At 37.1% G+C, this 21,373-nt stretch overlaps 1 protein-coding gene across 1 annotated transcript; it reads left to right on the top strand.

Annotated features, from left to right (window-relative positions):
- Nucleotides 1-2,058: 2,058 nt before the first annotated feature.
- On the top strand, nucleotides 2,059-19,018 carry LOC112045212 (ionotropic receptor 40a). Its single transcript, XM_024081307.2, has 12 exons — nucleotides 2,059-2,682; nucleotides 5,560-5,719; nucleotides 6,662-6,768; nucleotides 7,015-7,108; nucleotides 8,239-8,397; nucleotides 9,179-9,332; nucleotides 11,460-11,692; nucleotides 12,614-12,773; nucleotides 13,583-13,679; nucleotides 14,428-14,578; nucleotides 16,158-16,251; nucleotides 18,711-19,018. The coding sequence occupies exons 1-12, from the start codon at nucleotides 2,576-2,578 to the stop codon at nucleotides 18,896-18,898; spliced, it is 1,704 nt and encodes a 567-aa protein (XP_023937075.2). The 5' UTR covers nucleotides 2,059-2,575; the 3' UTR covers nucleotides 18,899-19,018.
- Nucleotides 19,019-21,373: the final 2,355 nt, after the last annotated feature.

Here is a 21,373-nt window from a genome sequence, read left to right as displayed (position 1 = left end):
CCTTTACTTTAGATATAATATGATGTTGTGGTGGTTATATAATATGATGGTAGTGGATAACCTTTCGAAACTGTAGTAAAGTCACAGCAAGACAAAAATTACGTTTTAAAAGTGCTTGTAAACTAAGCTTTCTTAAAATAAATCGATTTTTCAATTGTATTAATTTGGACAAACTTTCAAATTTGGTTAAACAATTTATTTAAATTAAATTGTATATGGCTACACGGGTGAATTGGGGATGACCTGTAATGTAAGTGTAAGTTTGTAAATAAATAAATAAAAATAAATAAATTTAATATATTACCTATTCATTCATGTATATACTCGTACATGAAGTACCGTATCTATTTTCTGACTATTCTTGTTTCTTCATAACTGATGATATCGTTACGTAAATAGGTAATTCAGAATTACATTCGATAACTAGACGTGTTACAAGCCAAAGCACTTCAGTTAAATCCATTTTTTAAAATAATGAAATTGATTAATATGATTTATTTACCATTATATTATCAGTTAATTTTAAATATAGTACAAGGGTTTTTTGTTAGTGATATAAATACATTAAAAACTTTACCTAAAGAGTTCTCTTCAGCTATAATGGACATTGCTGTAGGTTTAGGAGCAAACACTATGACTATTGTTAGAGGAAACTCTACCGATATAAGGTAAAACATATAGATTCATCTTCTTCTTTATTTTAATAGCTTTATGTTTAAGCCAGGCCAAGATTACACACACGGAATTTTGGCATAAAATATATATCCTTTGGGTGAATATTTACTTGGACATTTTGATTTACTTACGAGTACTAGCGAAATGAACCCCCATATATTTGTAAACATATGAGTTGTATAAAAAACTAGCTCACGCCACGCGGTTCCACCCCCGTGGTCCCCGTTCCCGTAGTAAAACGGGGATAATATATAACCTATAGCCTTCCTCGATAAATGGGCTATAAAACACTAAAAGAACTTTTCAAATCGGACCAGTAGTTTTTGAGATTAGCACGTTCAAACAAACAAACTTCTTCAGCTTTATAATATTAGTATAGATGGGAAAACTTTGTTGCTTAAATAAAATTACGTCTTTAAGTTGCACCAGGCTTCTAATTTATCTGCGAAAACAACATTCATTTAGATGTTCTGTATATTATCAGAACACACAAGCAGACAAAAACATATTTTTGAGTTTTATTACGCTGTTTGTCATCCTCTTGCTTTCTTCGGTTATTAAAAAGACGTTAGTAAATAGATTACCTAAAATATGTAGACTACCTAACCTACCTATCGCATTCTAGTCATATACAGCTTATTTTACTTCATTCAATATTTTAGATCTGAAGATATAATTGAAATAATGTGCATTCTCAATGAAAATAACATTCAAGTGATTAACTTGGATCTGTCGACACAGGAAAATAAGGACCGGGTAAGTGGCATAGCACACATTTTAAAATAGTATTTAGTAATATCATATATACAAATAACTTACCATAGTTACATGAGTTATTTCATTCAGTATTACAGATTTCTAAAACAAGGTCTGGACACATCCGAAGAAAGAACCAGCTTGATTCTTTGTCAACCTTTGGAATGCGAGAATCTTCTTTATGAGGTAAAACACAGTAATCAGAATATAATCATCATCATCATCATCATCATCATCATTATCGACATAGGCCTCTTGCATGGACTTCCAAAAACGTCGCTCTCGAGTCGTCAGAGTCCAGCGGGTCCCTGGAACCCGCTTGATATCCTCGGTCCACCTAGTGGGGGGTCGATCAACATTGCGCTCTCCGGTACGGGGTCGCCATTCTAGCACCTTGGGACCCCAACGTCCATCGGCTCTTCGAACTATGTGGCCTGCCCATTGCCACTTCAGCTTTGCGTCTCGCTGAGCTATGTCAGTGACTTAGGTTCATCTGCGAATATCCTCATTTCTGATTCCATATATCAGAATATACCTACTCTATCATTATCATCATTATCATGATGATGAGGCATATATGATGATGAGGGATATAGCATTATTGACGGCCGCGTGGTGCAGTGGGTAGTGATCCTGCTTTCTGCATCCACGGCCGTGGGTTCGATTCCCACAACTGGAAAATATTTGTGTGATTAGCATAGGTTTTTTCCAGTGTCTGTGTGTATTTATACATTATATAAGTATTTATATGTAGTATATAAATGTATATGAATATTATAATATCAACTATCTTAGTACCCATAACACAAGCTACTCTGTATGCTTACTTTGGGGCTAGATAGTGATGTGTATTGTTTAAGTATATTAAGTATATTTATCAAATTTATTTATCATTATCACCAACATCATGGTGATGAGGTGATGATGAAAAATCAACTTGATTCTTTTAAAACAGATATATCTACGGTAACGAAATATAAACGTATTGTGGCCCAAATTACTTATAATTATTACACGAACTACTTACCTGAGTCTATTAAAAGAGAGAGAAGAGTACCTAATCGATTTTCTTCGGAAAATATCAACAAATTATTCTCTCTTTCTGATATTTTAGATCACTGTCAACAATTTCATCCACCGCACGATGTTATACATCTTCTACTGGCCGCATGGAGAAGTTAGCAAGTTCTTTCTCGCCGGCATCAAGGAAGCTATACGAGTGGTCGTTCTTACGAACCCAAGAGAAGGAGTGTAAGAATTATTTTTATATTACAGACGACTAGCAGACCCCCTACATAATATCTTTATCTGTTTATAATACTTATTAGTTTGTAGTCCACGGCTTCAGTAGTTCGGATACAGCTTGGAAAGATTTTGTTATATAAGTATTTTTTTTATTCTTTACAAGTTAACCCTTGACTACAACTTCAACTGATGATGAAGTGATGATGCAATCGAAGATAGAAACGGGCTAACTTTTTAGGAGGATTATGAAAATCCACACCCCTTTTGGTTTCTACTCAACATCGTACCGGAACGCTAAATCGCTTGGCGGTACATCTTTGCCGGTAGGATGGTAACTAATCACCAGCCAGACCTAACCCATTTAAAAAAATCTCAATCAGCCCAGCCGGGAATCGAACCCAGGACCTCCGTCTTGTAATACCAGCCCGCATACCACTGCGCCACAGAGGCCGTCATATTAAGTATACATCATTCCTAATGTGAAGTAATATTAGAGACTAGGGTATACAAAACGATTTTATATAATAGTTATGTTTTACTTTAACTCCCTAACTCCCCTAATTGCATAATAAAAACAAACCATAATAATTTACAAATAAGCCAATAAATCGATACAGTTTACCGCATCGTAAATCAGCTGGCGTATACTAAATTGTAATGATTACATCATTAGCAGCAATAAAACTAATGAATAGCCAAGCGATTGAGTAATAAACCTAATATGGCAACAGTAATAAATTATCTAATAAGAAGTCGTATATTTGTGGAGAACAATAAATGAAACGATTTATCTTTTTCTACCCGCGACTTGCTGCCATAACATAAGTATCTCGGCCTAATCTAAACTTCTTGACAAATTGTGTATACATCATACAAAATTCATCTCTTATTACAACTTTATTTTTTTTACGGGTAGTGTATAATGTATATTGCTCCACTGTTAACCAAATTCCTATTAATATTTCTGTGCCGTCATCAAAATTTTAGCGGTTTTAGAAAAATCAGACCTACCCTAACCCATATCAAACAGACAAATAACTTTCATATTATGCGGATGACTAAAGTCTGTATCTATATTCTATATCTATCTATATCTATATCTATACTTATAATAAAACCGGTCGAATTCTATATTCATTCATTGGCAATTTGAGATTTTGCTTATACCATTTGTAACAACAAACGTTAGCGTGGCATAGAGTACTACTAGCGCCATCTAGAATCTATACTTATAATACAAAATCTGTACATTTTGTACATTCTGTACATAATCGATACTGAAGCTAAAAATATTTTTTTTCGATTTTCTCTCTGTCTGTCTGTCCGTGTTTTTTTGTTATTCGGGCATCACGCTGAAACTACTAAATGAATTCAAATGAAACTTAGCATGGTTTAAGAACATAATACGAAAAAGGTTATAGGATACTTTTTATTGCGAAAATAAAATGAGAAGGGGGTGAAATAGGGGTTGAAAGTTTGTATGGAAAGTCCTTCATTTTTAGAGTTACAGTTTTAAAAATTTGTTCATAAATCATGAAAAAAATACGAAATATAATATAATTCAAAATTTTTTAAAATTCAACCCCGAAAGTCGCGGGCGTCCGCTAGTAAATAATATTATAATAACCATGTGTGCATGTAACACGTCGTGTCGAGGCTACATTGGGATTTCAAACTACACGATTGTTGGTCGTTTGACGTTGACGATTTCTTCACTACATTTTATGCAACGAATCGATTATCTATTGGGCGGAGTATAAATCAATTTTGACTTAACGGAACACCATGTATTGATTCTAGTTAGTTTAGAAACAGAGATAAATATATCCAATAATTGCTTATACTTGATAGAAAATTACTTATAATATTACTTATACTTGAGCGTCCCTTCTAATTGTTTAGTATTTTTACTGTTTTATTAATAACTTTGACAAAACACAAATAGTTTTACCTTAACCTGGTCAACTATGTATAGGTGTTGAAACAAGCCAGCAACTTGGTGAAAAGGGACGTGGCCAAACAATAACCTATACCCAAAACATAGAGGAATAAAAACAAACCTTTATAGCATTACAAGATGTTATTATGTTAACGTACCAAATTGACTGCAAAGCCAATATATTTGCTGAAGGAAATTCCGACGTCGAACACTAAAAAATATGTTTTGGCCAATTCACAATCGGCGTTTTCTCAAATCGAATTACAATGTACGTGAGCCCGTGGCTTTGTGCCGGCTCTTTGCGAACGAGGAAATTTTATTTAACAACCGTTCGTTGGCGAGATGGTGCGATAATCAAGCCACGGGTTCAACACATGCTTGGAGAATTCCGAAATATGAAAAGATTATTTTTAACCGCCCACGCAAAATGAGGGGTGTTATAAGTTTGACGTGTCTGTCTGTGGCATCATAGCTCCCGAACGGATGTAGTAATTTCAATTTAGTTTGTTTTGTATGAAAGGTGACTTATGTGCGAGTTGAGTTCTCAGTTGAGCCGTTCAAAAGTTCAAGGTGGTGAAAGTGTGGAGTCTACAAATATACTCGAGTGGGGTCTCAAATGAAAGCGCACTGAAAGAAAATATTGATGTCCTGGTCGAAAGTGTACCTAATTAATAATTTCATGACATTCGGGGGTTTTCAAAATTTTCAATATTATTTATACTACTCAACTTGTCTCAGAACACTCGCACATAAGTCACCTACTAAATTGAAATCGCTTCATCCATTCGGGAGCTATGGTGCCATAGACAGACTAACAGACAGACAGACACGGCAAACTCATAACACCCCTCTTTTTGTGCCGGGGGCTAAAAAGGGTTCAAAGTGATTTAATCTATGGAACCCTACACTGCGCGTGGCCTGACACGAACTTGATTTTTTTTCAGGTTTCGCCTCTACTACAACCAAGCCACACCTAACAAGCTCAATCACCTAACGCTAGTCAACTGGTGGTCCGGACGCCTCTACAAGTCACCGTCTCTGCCGCCCGCTGATAAAGTCTATCATGACTTTCAGGGAAGGGTATTCAATGTACCCGTATTGCACGTGAGTTGTAAACTCTAACTAAACATAGGCTGACAGTCCACCGAAGCGGAGCAAGGCAGCGGAGCTGAGAAACGGAGAAATATTAACCAAGAGGATTGCACAAAACCTCCGCTCCTCTTAAGTGGACAGGGACATAGCGAGTTAGTTTAAAAATTCATATAAATTCAATATTAAAAAAAAAATATATAGATATTGTGATACTTGTTTTTCTCTTTTCAGTTCATTACGCTTAAGCAGTCGGGTTTTTTGTTTTTATAATAATGTCTTACCGTGATAGCTCCTCGGGTCGTGATATAACGGCCTCGTTGGCTGGTTAGCCACGTGGCGCCGAATCACAAAGTCGTGGGCTTCAATCCTAGGACGGCCTAGAAATGTTGTCTTGCTTGATCTAATAAATTCTCAGTAAAAACTGGAGTTGGGAAGGTACACAACCGTTCAGAGATACCATTAATGTGTCGGTCCGGGTTATTATCATTAACATCTGTAAACGACGCGAATTAATATTACTTTTTATTGATTATATGACTTTAAATATATGGCGAAAACGAACGCGTGTGGTGACAGTAAACGTCACTCATTAACAGCTAATTTGAAATACAAGGATTCTTTCACCAACCGAGAAACAGTCACCACACACGTCTCCAAGAAATGAGCCATTTTTACGAAAAGCTGTGTTTTTATTAAGCCTAACCCTTACAACATCTGATAGCGATCCTTATAAAGCCAAACATCGACCCGCAAATCTTCCATTAGATCTAGCATTGGACAGTCACACAAAAAACCTGCCATCTTACAAGTAGTGGGCCTAAGCTGCACATCCTTTCTCCTGTAAGGAATATGCATGTCTTATCCTGTAGTGGCACCTAAATAGGTTGGTAATAATGATTTTTTTTAAACTATTTACAATATTTTGTTGATATTTTCAATATTACCTCGGAGCAGGCGCCGCCGTGGCACTTCGTGCGGTACTACAACGACTCCACTGTCAACGTGACTGGCGGTAGAGATGACAAACTGCTCGCTCTGCTGGCCAAGAAGCTGAACTTTAAGTAATTTAATACCTATTAATAAACAAGCGCTTGGTGCACGTCAACCACAAGATAAATCTAGGCTTATCATCATACAAGTTGACCCGACGAAAAGTGGCAGCAAAACATACATACATACACAATTACTTTATATACTTAATACTATATTCTGCAGCTTCTGCAATAAAATAATCCGTTTTTCAATATGAATTGAGTATTTTTTAATTTGTCTAATTGTAGTAATTTACAACTACATTTTTCCCGAAGGTATAAATACTATGACCCACCGGAGCGCAGTCAAGGCTCAAGAATATCTGGGAATGGAACGTTTAAAGGAACTCTCGGCTTAATTTGGAAACGTGTAAGTATGTTTCCTACTTTATTAACTTACCTTACTTTTTCTGATTCTTTCTAATAGGAAACATCCTCAATGAAAGTAGTCGCATTTTCTCCGACTGGCACAATGTTCTTGAAAGTGAGGTGTACCTAAAGAATGTCCTAGTATGACCGCACGCTCTGTCACAAGAAATCTAAAGCAGACTCGATGATTTCCAGGACTACCCCTGTAGCCAAGTGGCACGTCGATTCTCTTTCTACGATCGCAAACGCTTCGAAAACTAGAAAAATATACGGGAATGACAGATCTTGATGTCATTCCCATACATTTTTTCTAGCTTTCGAAGCGTTTGCGATCCAATACAAAGAGAATTGTCATGCCACTTGGCTACAGGTGCTGGATAGTCAGGGATGTTCGAGAATCCGAAAGAAGACGCTTGCCGCCTTTATTTTAAAATCATCCTACTAATATTAAATAATAATAAAAACGCGAAACTTTGTATGGATGTATGTTTGTTACTATTTAACGCCGCTACTACTGATGCGCTTTGGCTAAAATTTGGAATGGAAGTAGATTTTACTCTGAATTAACATAAGCTACTTTTTATCCCAAAAAAATCCATGGACTCCCGAGATTTGCCAAATCTGATGATTTTGATGGTATGCATGTTTGGTACTCTTTCACGCCTCTGCTACTGAACCGAATCACCTGAAACTTGAAGTAGAGATAGATTATAGTCTGGATTAACACATAGGCTACTTTTTATCCCGGAAAAATCCAAGGTACCTGAGGAATTTGTGAAAAACTAAATTCCAAGCGGACGAAGTCGCGGGCTAGTTCCTAATATTTTAGAGGTTGAGAGAGGAGTTGAATTCGTTCGTTTTATTTATATTTTTTTAATATATAATAGGTATGTGTGACCATCATACTTCGTAGATACTAACTAAAAAATCGGTGATATAGATACTTCACACACAAAATGATCGTTTTTAATTTTGCTGCACTTTTTATCTTCTCTTATGGGTGGTGTAAGAAAATGATTATAAATGCCGAAAACAGTTCGTGTCCGTTTAACCGTTTTGGAGATTTAACGAGACTAATTTTAATACTTTATAAATACAAGTGTTATTTAATTTCATTGATTTGTCTTATAGAAAGCGGATTTCTTCCTCGGTGACGTGACAATGACCTGGGAACGACTTCAAGCGGTAGAATTTTCATTCTTAACGCTGGCAGACTCTGGAGCCTTCCTGACCCATGCCCCGGATAAGTTAAGCGAGACCCTGGCTATCATCAGACCGTTCCAATGGGAGGTAATATACAGAAGCAGACATACATACACTCATGGCAAGGCCAGGCATAGAACACAAGAATTTCCCTGCGGTCTCGCGGTTTTCGCGCGCTTTCTCTCCATGATGTCCTGGATTCGAATTCTGGGCACGAAAACTGGCACACAAAAAATGCGAATTTTGGAAGATCACGTGAACAATGCGACCTAAAGACGTAATAGTTAGTGAAAGACTAAGATAAAGTTATTAGATATTATCTTAGTATAATAATAATATATTTTAAGTTTAGGTTAAAGTTAATTAAATAATTAATCACATAAGTAGGCTAGATTGTAATTTTATGAAGTACCAAATCGGTACTTTACATCAGAGAAAAATAAAATAGAATATACGAAGTTCAGGGAAAGGTGGAAAAGGTTGGGGGAGGCCTATACCCAAAATGGGGTCCATAACCCAAAAAATTTAGATCTAAGTTAAACACTAACATTAACTAACACTATATTATAAGTACATTTGTAAAAAACATTTTAATCACTAGCACAATGTAAAATGTAAAAACTGAGGATATTGGAATAAAAAAAGGCTTTATTATTATTATTATTATACGAAGTTCGACGCGCAATGCGCCTTGATACATTTTCTACTTAAAGTATCGGGTTTTTTCTTTGAAAAATTTTAGTAAATTATGAAAAGTTTAGTATACTCAACCACCCCGTGATTTGGAGAGCATCTAGCACTGGCATTGGAGTGCCCTGCCCTGCATTTAAATAGAATGATGATCAAACATTGGTAAGTTTTTTGACAGGTTTGGCCTCTAGTGGGAGCCACTCTGCTCATCACCGGGCCAGCTCTGTGGATAGTGATCGCCGCCCCGTCGCTATGGCAACGCCGCAAGCGAGACCACCTCCAACTGTTGAACGACTGCTGCTGGTTCACCACCACCTTATTCTTGAGACAAAGTACGTACATAGTATGCTCCCGACCACAACAGCGACCAATACCATGGCGAGATTAACCACGTACGCAGGAGATATTGTATTGCACAAGCACAGGTGCACTCTCTTTTACCTCACTCTTATAATCCGATGGGAAGGAAGACCGACACGACCGGTGAAAGATCAGGCGCAGGCTCGACGGCTTTTACGTGCTCTCTGAGGCACGGGGGTGTACCAGCACCGCCAACTTCAGGTTGCTATTTTTTTTTTGTTAGCCTAACCCGGGATTCGAACCCTGAACCTCATTCTCCGTAGCTGAACCAGCTAACCACGGGACCAGTGAGGCAGTACATCTTTATAGTAGAAGCAATTATTTATCTTGCAGTGTTACTGTAGGTCAAAGTTGGATGCTAAATTCAAACTACTTCCTCACGTTTGATTTGAATATTTTGTATTTGAGTATCTTCAGTGACAATACCAATGCATTAATATGGTAACACTAGCGGACGCCCGCGACTTTGTCCGCGTGGTATTTAGTTTTTCACAAATCCTCGGGAACCATGGATTTTTCCGGGATAAAAAGTAGCCTATGATGATGAGTATTAATCCAGGCTATAATATATCTTCTCTCTAATTCAGTTCAATAGTCAAGGCGTGAAAGAGTAACAAACATTCATATCACCAAAATCATCAGTTTTCGCAAATCTTGGGAAACCATGGATTTTTTCGGGGATAAAAATCCTATGTGTTATTCTAAAGTAAAATCTATTTCCATTCCAAATTTCAGCCAAATTGTTTTAGTAGTAGCGGAGTTAAAGAATAACAAACATACATCCAAACATCCATACAAACTTTCGCGTTTATAATATTAGTAGGATGAAGCAGGGTCCGCAATAGTAATTACAATTTGACATTGCCCCCGTATCAGTATTTTGAAAAAAAATACGCATCGAATCGTCTTCTAAAACTTCTTTAGTTTAAAGGTTCTGTGCGTCCGAATACAAATACAGAACCAGTTTTTTGAAGTCGGTTAAAATTACGAAATAAACCATCACTGTTTAATCAAAGCAATACCGAACTCAAAGCCGGTGTAAACAAAACAAACAAATTGTATTGTAACATAAGGCCGAGGGCTTTTGGCAAGCTTTCAGTAATTGATACTTTTATTTCTATAATCCCTATAATACACAAGTTCTAATCTTAGTACAGCCACTTTCTTAAGCTCTTGTGATATACCTAATACAAATATTTGTGTAGTCCATTATCATTCTTATTAATTTACGTAGTTCTCGTTTCTTGGGAATAAATTATTAAAGCTTATGATACTTACAAATAACGTAGCTTTCTATTGGCATATCCTTACAACCTTACAAACTTTACCTATTTATGACATTAATACAGAGTAGTATTACTCGTATATCCTCTCTCTCAAGGAAACGCATTTTACTCCATTTAAAATTATTTCTGCATGCTTAGTAGCCACATTAATTTTCCACTATCGCTAACGCTATTAGAGAACGAATAAAATATTGTATTCTATTTTGGAATAACCAAAAATATTTGAGAGCCGTGATAGTCCTATAGATAGTGACCTTTGTCTCCGATTCCGGAGGGTGTGGGCTCGAACCCGGTCCGGGGCATGCACCTCCAACGTTTCAGTTGTGTGCATTTTAAGAAATTAAATATCACGTGTCTCAAACGGTAAAGGAAAACATCGTGAGGAAACCTGCATACCAGAGAAATTTCTTAATTCTCTGCGTGTGTGAAGTCTGCCAATCCGCATTGGGCCAGTGTGGTAGACTATTGGCCTGACCCCTCTCCTTCAGCTCAGCAGTCGAATATGGGTTGATAAGGAAAACTATTGGTTGTAGTGTAATTTATGTATCGCATAATTCTCGGTGTAACTGTATGTCTCAAAAAAATTTGTTTTATACTTGGACGATTGAGGATCTGGACCCTTGAAATTGACATTGTGTTATTACTGGGTTGTCGTTGGGTTGGGAATCTTGGGTAATTGTATCGGCGATACATGACGCAAGAGCATGTAGGACATTGCTTGACTCTAAAGGGACCTACACTTTAACTTGGAAGACAGCTCTAGTATCTCAATAGTAGTCCAAGAGAGATATAATGGAATCGGTTTAATTTCAGCGACCACAAACGAGCCATCCAAAACCCATAAAGCGCGACTCGTGTCCATCCTGATATCTCTGGGAGCTACATACGTCATCGGGGACATGTACTCGGCTAACCTGACGAGTCTACTAGCCAGGCCGGCTAAAGAGCAGCCCATAGGCACACTGCAGGCTTTAGAAGTGGCTATGCGGGACAAGGGATACGAACTAGTTGTTGAGCGACACAGTTCGTCGTTAGCTATTTTGCAGGTAAAACATTTATGCCTCATGTTATAATATGAAGTGTCCCATGGTATATTATACCACAGAATACATATTAGTGCTAACACCTTAACCTATTGTGCTGGTATCATACTCAGATATTAAGTATTAGTTTCATCTATAAACGTTTATGTATTCCTGCGAAAAAGCGTCTTAACCAAACAGACAATCATTTGATCTTACAAGAATCTTACAAAGAGCCTAAGAACCCGAAGAAATACTTTCTGACTAATTTTGTATTTGCTGTAGGTTCCATGGGATATCAGTATGATTCCTAGTCCTACACTGATAAAAGTAAACTACTTAATTGGGCTACTTGGTAAGGAGCTTGCTGGTGCAACATACGTAAATTAGATGTATTTGGTATTGGTTCAGCTTACTGTGCTGTTTTGAAGCACATGGTGCCGGCTACAGGCGTAATAGTATCTAGTTGGCTACATATTTTGAGTATGCTAATTCACTAACTTTGACGTATGTTACTTGATATATTACATACGAAATTGAGATTCTATGCACAAATGTCATCCGGTACCTACTGACAAGTAGGTAAATGACATTTGTCTGTTGATGTTTATTTTAATAGGTTGTTAATAAAGACCAAATCAGTCAACTTAAGGTAGACTTCCTTCTTCGACTTCACCTTCTTGGCGACCGCGACCTGCGACCGCGCGACCCACGACTTTATATGGAGCACTAAACAAAAGTGGTCGCGCGTCGCGGTCTCGGGCTTTGTTTAGTGCTCCATATAAATTCATACTAAGCAGTGGGTCGCACGGTCGCAGGTCGCGACTACCTTTACAAATTAGCAGGACTTTTTCTCAGTGGAGATGCAGAAATAAAGGGTGTAGTTAAAATCTCATGAAATAATAATTTATTTAATCCAAAGTACAGTTTCAAATTTGTTGTTAGAACGGCACAGGTGTATACGGTCGTCTCGCTCGTCTCATGCGACGACAGCGCGTGCAACGCGTACGCAGTGTCGAGGTCGGAGTACGCATGGTACTGTCCAAGCGACGCGTCGCCATACTGGGTGGTAGAGAAACTCTCTACTACGACACTGAGAGATTTGGTAAATGTATTTTGATGGTATGGTTGTGATTCACACACACACTCACGCCTGCACTCTCACACACACTCGCACTTACACGCCGCAGGTACACATACACACATACAATGCACACAAAGTAAACAAAACAGCTTATGAAAAAGAAAAATGTTTTTAATAAAGTATTGTTTTGGTATTTTTAATCTTCTTCTAAAATTCTAAATTTCTCAAGATTTGCACATATTTTGTTATGTCATTGTTATCTAAACTGGAAGCTATCTTGTTAGGAGGAGAATATAAATTCACACCCCTTTCGGTTTCTACATAACGTCGTACCGGAACGCTAAATCACTTGGCGGTACGTCTTTAATACATACGGATGTCTTGCTCACTCTTCAAGGTCCGGAGTAAGCGTGGTGAAAAAATATAACCACAATATTTTATGGCCTACCGCAGGATTAGAACAACCTCATGAACCTGATACGTAGTCGCTTAGGTTAACCAATGGACCGACAATAATCATACATCATCATTATTAACAACCCATATTCGGCTCACTGTTGAGCACGAGTCTCCTATCAAAATGAAAGGGGTTAGACTAATAGTCCACCACTCTGACCCAATGCGGATTGGCAGACTTCACACACGAAGAAAATGAAGAGAGTTCTCAGGTATGTATTTGAGACACGTGATATTTAATTTCTTAAAATGCACACAATTGTAAAGTTGGGAGGTGCATGCTCCGGACCGGATTCGAACCCATACCCTCCGGAATCAGAGGCAGAGGTCACGGCTCTAAAAAAACATAAAAACAATTTTTATTACTTTACTAGGTTCCCATAATTTTCATCTCAGCGAAAAATTATACACAAGGTACTCTTCTATAGCGCTTCAAATTGGCTGCCCATACTTGGAGACTTTTAACAACATGTAAGTACAATTTGGTTGCATATATCAATTCGAGAATCATGAAGACAGAAAAATTAAGTAGAAGTCAAAAATCAAAGTATAGGCTGTTTAAAATCTTTATTTTATGCAATATTTAATCACAGAGTGATTATATCGCTCCGTTGTCCAATTTATAAATCTACTTGAAAAAAAATAGGCCTCAAAGTTTTCTATAACTAAATTCTCAGCACACTTTGCATACCTAGTTACTATAATACTACCTAATTACTATATCTATAATTACTATTATTATACACATCACTATCAAGCCATATTCGGCTTATTGCTGAGCTCAAGTCTCCTCTCAGAATGACCCCCTCCTCCGCATTGGGCCAGCGTGGTGGACTATTGGCCTAACCCCTCTCAGAGGGGTTAGGCCAATAGTCCAATAATCCACCACGCTGCGGTTTGGCAGACTTCACACATGCATAGAATTAAGAAAATTCTCTGGTATGCAGGTTTCCTCACGATGTTTTCCTTCACCGTTTGAGACACGTGATATTTAATTTCTTAAAATGCACACAACTGAAAAGTTGGAGGTGCATGCCCCGGAGCGTATGCGGACCCACACCTAATCCTATCACGGCTCTTATTATATAATATTACCTAAATACTACCTAATTTCTATAATATGGAAAGAACCATGGTTCTCGCGGGGCGTGTGAAATACCGAATTCCACGCAGGCGAAGTCGCGATACGATTATTGAAATATTCTTGAACTGATTTCAGCGTAATGACCCTTTTCGAAGCTGGTATATTAGCAAAAATGACGACCGACGAATACAAGAACCTTCCAGAACACTCGAGAAGGTCAGAACCCGTTACGGAGAGTGAAAGCAAGGAGAGTAACGATCCTGTGGAAAACACTGGAACGGGACAGGTATTTTTTTTTTATTCTTTTACAAGTTAGCCCTTGACTACAATTTCACCTGATGGTAAGTGATGATGCAATCTAAGATGGAAGCGGGCTAACTTGTTAGGAGTAGGATGACAATGACCCCTTTCGGTTTCTACACGACATCGTACCGGAACACTAAATCGTAAGGCGGTACGTCTTTGTCGGTAGGGTGGTAACTAGCCACTGCCGAAGCCTCCCACCAGCCAGACCTGGACCAATTAAGAAAACCTCAATCAGCCCAGCCGGGGATCGAACCCAGGACTTCCGTCTTGTAAGTCCACTGCGCATACCACTGCGCCACGGAGGCCGTCAAAATGGAGATCATTAACTGCAAAATAACTTAAAATAAAAAATATATCTAGAAATATGACTTTTACGTCTGATATTCTTTTTATCATAATATGAAAACGCTGATATCTTCGGGTTGGTCGGATCTTCGTCGCAGAACCATCTCGACCATGTCATCTTTCGACCTGAGAAACCGCATCGTAACAGTCAATTAATTTAGGAGTACACCAACAAATCAAATCAAATCAAAATTCATTTATAAAGCTTATTTTACAAGCTCTTTTGAAATGTTAAGTTATGTCATGATTTATGGTGATAACTTTGAAAACTTAAAATTAAAGTTACGAAACGTGCTTTGGTCCGGAAGAGCCTACAACAAACTCAGCCAAGTTTTTTTTTTCAATATTCAATCACTATAGATATCATCATGTGGATTTGTAATTAAAAAAAAACTAGAACTTCGTCTATCAAGGTCCTATTATTTAAATATTATGCAAAGGAATCTAAAGATTATATTGTTGTTGGGATGATCTCTTCATCATACAGTAAAAATAATGTTTTGAAATAAATATTTTTGTATTTTTCTTTCTAAGGACACAGCGACCCCCACTGCGCTAGAGAAAGCTACAAAATTTCCAACATCAAACGCTGAAAAGTATTTAGTGAGTCAAAAAATACTAACAAATGATAGATTTGTTCAAAATCCTACGTTAATACAGTAAAAATACTACTACTATTTATGTATATAATTTTATAATCACTGTTGCTCACGACTTCTGGGGTGAATTTAGTTTTTCTGGTACCAGAAAAAAAATGAGCCGTCACGGACGCCTGGCAGATGTGAAACATCGACATTATTTTGTAAATTTACTTAACAGATGAGTCGATATACCATCATATAGCACGCCATAAGTAGGTTTTATGTTCGGCTATAGATGTTTCACGTTAAAAATTTAACTTCAATACATTAACTAAAATGATAACTTGAATTGTAAGTAGACTTATAATGAACGGAAGTACCGAAAAAAAATAAGATGATTCGACAAAAATAGGAAAAAAAGAAGAATTTTTACTAGTATATTTAGCTTATATTAGCGTAGCTTGAGGCAACACAATTTGTTGGACTTTATTTAACTTCGGTTCAAAAACGCTTTTTCCTACGTCAAAGTACATAGAAAGATGTCGTTTTTGTCATGTGTTGAAACGAAGTCGTGGTCCTCAGTTAATTATTTTAAAACTGACAACTAATATTTTCTCCCTACTCATATGCCAGACGCAGTCCGACTCGACGATAGGGCTCGAGCCCTTGTCGCTGGCTATGTTCCAGGGCGCATTTTGTCTACTCAGCATGGGATATCTGTTAGCTGGTGAGCATGTTTGACAATGTGTTACAACTTACCACACATCTATACACAACTTTCTTTTTAATTTTACACAAGTTAGCCCTTGACTAATCTCACATGATGGTAAGTGATATTTAAAATATTTAAAATAAATAATAAATAAATAAATATACTTAAACAAAACACATCACTATCTAGCCCCAAAGTAAACATACAGAGTAGCTTGTACTAAGATAGTTGATATTATAATTTTCATATGCATTTATATACTACATATAAATACTTATATAATGTATAAATACACACAGACACTGTAGAAAACCCATGTTCATCACACGAATATTTTCCAGTTGTGGGAATCGAACCCACGGCCATGGATCCAGAAAGCAGGGTCACTAACCACTGCGCCACGCGGCCGTCAATGATGATGTGATGATGCAATGTAAAATGGAAGCAGGCTAACTTTTTAGGAGGAGGATAAAAATCCTTTCGGTTTCTACACGACATCACTAAACGCTAGATCGCTTGGCGGTACGTCTTTGTTGGTAGGGTGGTAACTAGCCACGGCCGAAACCTCACACCACCCGGACCTGGACCAATTAAGAAAACCTTAATCGTTCCAGCCGGGGATCGAACCCACGACCTACGTCTTGTAAATCCACCGCGCATACCACTGCGCCACGGAAGCCGTCAAATATATTGATTTATTTATTATTTATTAGCATTCGCCCCGCGGATACTCTCTCATAGTTTTGAAAAGTCAAACTTGACGTTTCAGTTTCAGTCCAAGTTTCAGTTGAATTAATCCAGTAGTTTCGGAGAGATACATTTTTAAAAAATACTTTTACTTTCTTTTTTTATATACATTAGCTATTAGTGTCATGTCATGATAAAAAATTGGATTTCTCACTAATATTATAAAGGCCGTGATAGCCCAGTGGATATAACCTCTGCCTCCGATTCCGGATGTTGTGGGTTCGAATCCGATCCGGGGATGCACCTCCAATTTTTCAGTTGTGTGCATTTTAAGAAACTAAATATATAGTGTTTCAAACGGTGAAGGAAAACATCGTGAGGATACCTGCATACCAAAGAATTTTCTTAATTCTCTGCGTGTGTGAAGTCTGCCAATCCGCATTGGGCCAGCGTGGTGGACTATTGGCCGGCCGACGATAAATGGGTTATCTAACACTGAAAGATTTTTTTAAATCGGACCAGTACATCCTGAGATTAGAGCGTTCAATCAAACAAACTCTAAAGCTTTATAATATTAGTATAGATTTGACGTTTGACTTATGAATTATTATTATAACACCAAAAGTTACCGTGGGGTAACAGACTACCAACTGCATCTAGTATTACATTTGAGAACTTTAATTATAATTATACTTTTATTGAGATTAGACATAAATAATAACTTAATCGAAGCGGCAAATGCTGAGAAAAGCGCAACTTGCGCTTCTGATGTTGTTTGAGGTTTTTGTCACAGCATTTTTTGCTATATTAATTGCTATATTTTCATGACGATCGTTAATTACCGATACATTTAGCCGTACATTTATCGGCTTCGACTGTGAATGCCAAGCCGATTGCAACTATACAATAATTAACCGTCAATTTCCGCCAAAAATTGGTGTAAACTTTTGTTTTTTTTTTATTCTTTACAAGTTAGTCCTTGACTACAATCTCACCTGATGGTAAGTGATTATGCAATCTAAGATGGAAGCGGGCTAACTTGTTGGGAGGAGGATGAAAATCCACACCCCTTTCTGTTTATGTGTATGTCTTTTTTAACCGACTTCAAAAAAAGGAGGAGGTTCTCAATTCTATGCGTATGTGTTTTTATGCTTGTACCCGCATAACTTCGTAATTTCTTAACCAATTTTAAATTCTTTTTTTGTTTGAAAGACTTTTAGATTCGTTCCATTTAATTTTCATGAAAATTGGTTCAGTATTTTTAATAGAAATCGCAGTGTTGGTCGACCCCCACTAGGTGCACTGAAGACATCAAGCGGGTTGAAGGAGTCGCTGGATGCTTGCAGCTCGAGACCGTTTTGTTTGGAAGTCCATGCAAGAGGCCTATGTCCAGCTGTGGACGTCCATCGGCTGTTAATAATGAAAACTGAAGTATATTTGTTTGTTTACTTGAACGCTGAATCTCAGGAACTACTCGTCCGATTTGAAGAATTCTCTCAGTGTTAAATAGCCCATTTATCGAGAAAGGCTATAGGCTATAGGTTATATATTATCCCCGTATTCCTACGGGAACGGGAAGACCGCGTTGCGTCGGCTAGTTAGAGATAAAATCCATACGTTTCTCATCAACAACTCTGCCCATTATTGAAAACAGTTTGAAAATCCATTCAGTAGCGTTCAAACACACTGACATACTTCAATTTATAAGTATTTTACAATTTTATTTTGTTTTATAATCGATAATATAAATTGATTTATAGTGGTAAATCTTTTTGCCTCATTTTCAGCCATAGCTCTAACCGTTGAAATTCAACTACATCGTCGAAGGATGAATCGTAAGACAATACATCCGGTGGAGAAGTCGACCGCCAGGCGATCTGCTAGAATGTTTTACTTGAAACAACACTTCGACAGAATGTTCCGAATCATCTATGTATTCATTGATAGAGCTTTGGGACATGATGCCAGAGAATAAATGTGATTTATTTAGTACGGGATCATCAAACATGTTTAACAACTGATTCATCATCATCAATATCAAGCCATATTCGGCTCACTGCTGTGCTCGAGTCCTCCGAGGGGTTAGGCCAATAGTACACCACGCTGGCCCAATGCGGATTGGCAGACTTCACACACGCAGAGAATTAAGAAAATTCCCTGGTATGCAGGTTTCCTCACTATGTTTTCCTTCACCGTTTAAGACTCGTGATATTTAATTTCTTAAAATGCACACAACTCAAAAGTTGGAGGTGCATGCCCCGGACCGGATTAGAAACCACAGAGGTCATATCCACTGGGCTACAATTGATTACTATCAAGTTAATTTTTCGTGACTAGCTTCATCTCGTTTATTATCATTACATTATCTCGTTTCGACGCTCAGAAATTTTTATTTTCTAGTAACTCAGTTAGATACCAGAATCAACAACTTTCGTACATAAAAAAGTTAATCATCTCATCGAGATGAAGTTACTCACGAAAAATTAACTTGATAGTAATCAGTCGTAAAAAATGTTCTACGGATCCCTGACTCATAGAAGACACAAACATAGATAATATTGCACTGATTTTTGTAAAAATACATAGAATATTTGCCTAAACAAATATTGTGATGTTTGTGTAATAGTCCAACCCAAGCAAGTACCGATCCCTGAACATTGCATTTGAGTCAAACATTTTAATGATGTATCTATTAAGGTTGGGCTATGCTTTTCATATTATGAATAATATGATTTTATTATTCAAATTATGAGTTTATTATTTTAAAAACTAAAGTCTATATACTTAAGTGTTAACAAAATACAAGAAATTATATTTAAATGTGTTTTTTTTTCTAGGTAAGAACATTTTAGTAGATTTCATACAAAAAAAAAAATTACTATAGTAAATCAACCACAGTGCGTTAAACTAGAAAAATTCAATTTATGAATTGCATAACAATAGCTTGTAGAGTTTGGAAAATGGAAAATAATTATTCCAGTACAGCATAGCTTGAAAAATTTCCCGTATAACCTCGAAACACAAATGGGGTTTAAATCTAACAGACAGGCATGGCGTTTTAAATTCAAACTCTTTATTTGACTCGATTAGAGCGGGCAGATATGAGTGATGGTGTTTTTAACGTTTTTCCTTGACGCCGTTGAAAATCCTGCTTCATATGCAGATTGCGGGCTTTGTTTATGGCTTGTACAGAAACAACGCTTGGAATCTCGTTGATATTTAAACTTTATGTTAATATTAGAAGAGACATTAGATATTGTTATGGCCGCGTTGCAACGACTTGCGGTACGGACGGCTTCAGTGTGCTCGTGGCGATCGAGCCGTCCACATCTCTTGTTGTGTAATTCTTTATGGGTTACTTGGGATAGGCGGGGAGAGTGACTTGAGTGGAAAAGGAGAGTGTTTGTTAACAGTCACACACTGGTGGGAGGCTTCGGCCGTGGCTAGTTACCACCCTACCGGCAAAGACGTACCGCCAAGCGATTTAGCGTTCCGGTACGATGCCGTGTAGAAACCGAAAGAGGTGTGGATTTTCATCCTCCTCCTAACAAGTTAGCCCGCCTCCATCTTAGATTGCATCATCACTTACCATCAGGTGAGATTGTAGTCAAGGGCTAATTTGTAAAAAATAATAAAAAAAAAAAAAAAAAAATCAAAGGATCTTTTAACCCTACACACAACGTTCACAAGTGCGTGACTTCATTTAAGGTCATTCTCTGCCATTCTAGGGTCTTATTTTGGTTACAGTTTGATCTGTTAATTAAGTTGTCCTGACAAATGTTGTAAATCATAACCTTTGTTCGACATTAGTTTTCTTATTTTAGTAACCACGTCTGAGTCAGCTAAAAATATGACAAATAGAAGAGATCAATTAAGAAATATAATTCAAAATCAATTCTGAATCTCTTACGGCCGTTTTCAATAACCTATCTTTCCGCCATTTCGCTTACTAAAGTTAAGAAATATATCTTTCTGTTTTATCTGCTTTTCAATAACCTACTGACAGATAGTTTGACTGTGTAAAGATAGTTTGACTGTTACTGATAATCGAGGATAGTTATCTATCCGTAATTAATTAATTAACTTAATTTATATAATTACGAGTACAAACATAAAGTTGCTATTTATCATCGGCTGGTTATAGAATCAGATATTCAATTGTCCATTCGAAATCTAAATTTATAAAACCTATGACTTTAAAAATTTTGTTCACGCAATACACGTAGCACCAACAATTTTATTATATCCATTTTACTATGATAACAAAAATTATACCAACAAACTGGACTAGAGTTGGTGAGAGCTTTTCGTCTTATTCAGCGCGTTTTGAATTTTAATTTTATTTTTGAGTAAACGAATTATGTATTGGCGTCAAAGTGTTTTTCACAATCTAGCAGATTAGCAGACGACCTTACGCTTTACGCTTACGTGGTGCACCGTTCTAACATCA

The sequence above is a fragment of the Bicyclus anynana genome, chromosome 7 (genome assembly GCF_947172395.1).
Source record: "Bicyclus anynana chromosome 7, ilBicAnyn1.1, whole genome shotgun sequence".
Lineage (NCBI taxonomy): Eukaryota > Metazoa > Arthropoda > Insecta > Lepidoptera > Nymphalidae > Bicyclus > Bicyclus anynana.
This window is presented reverse-complemented; position numbering and strand designations above follow the sequence as displayed.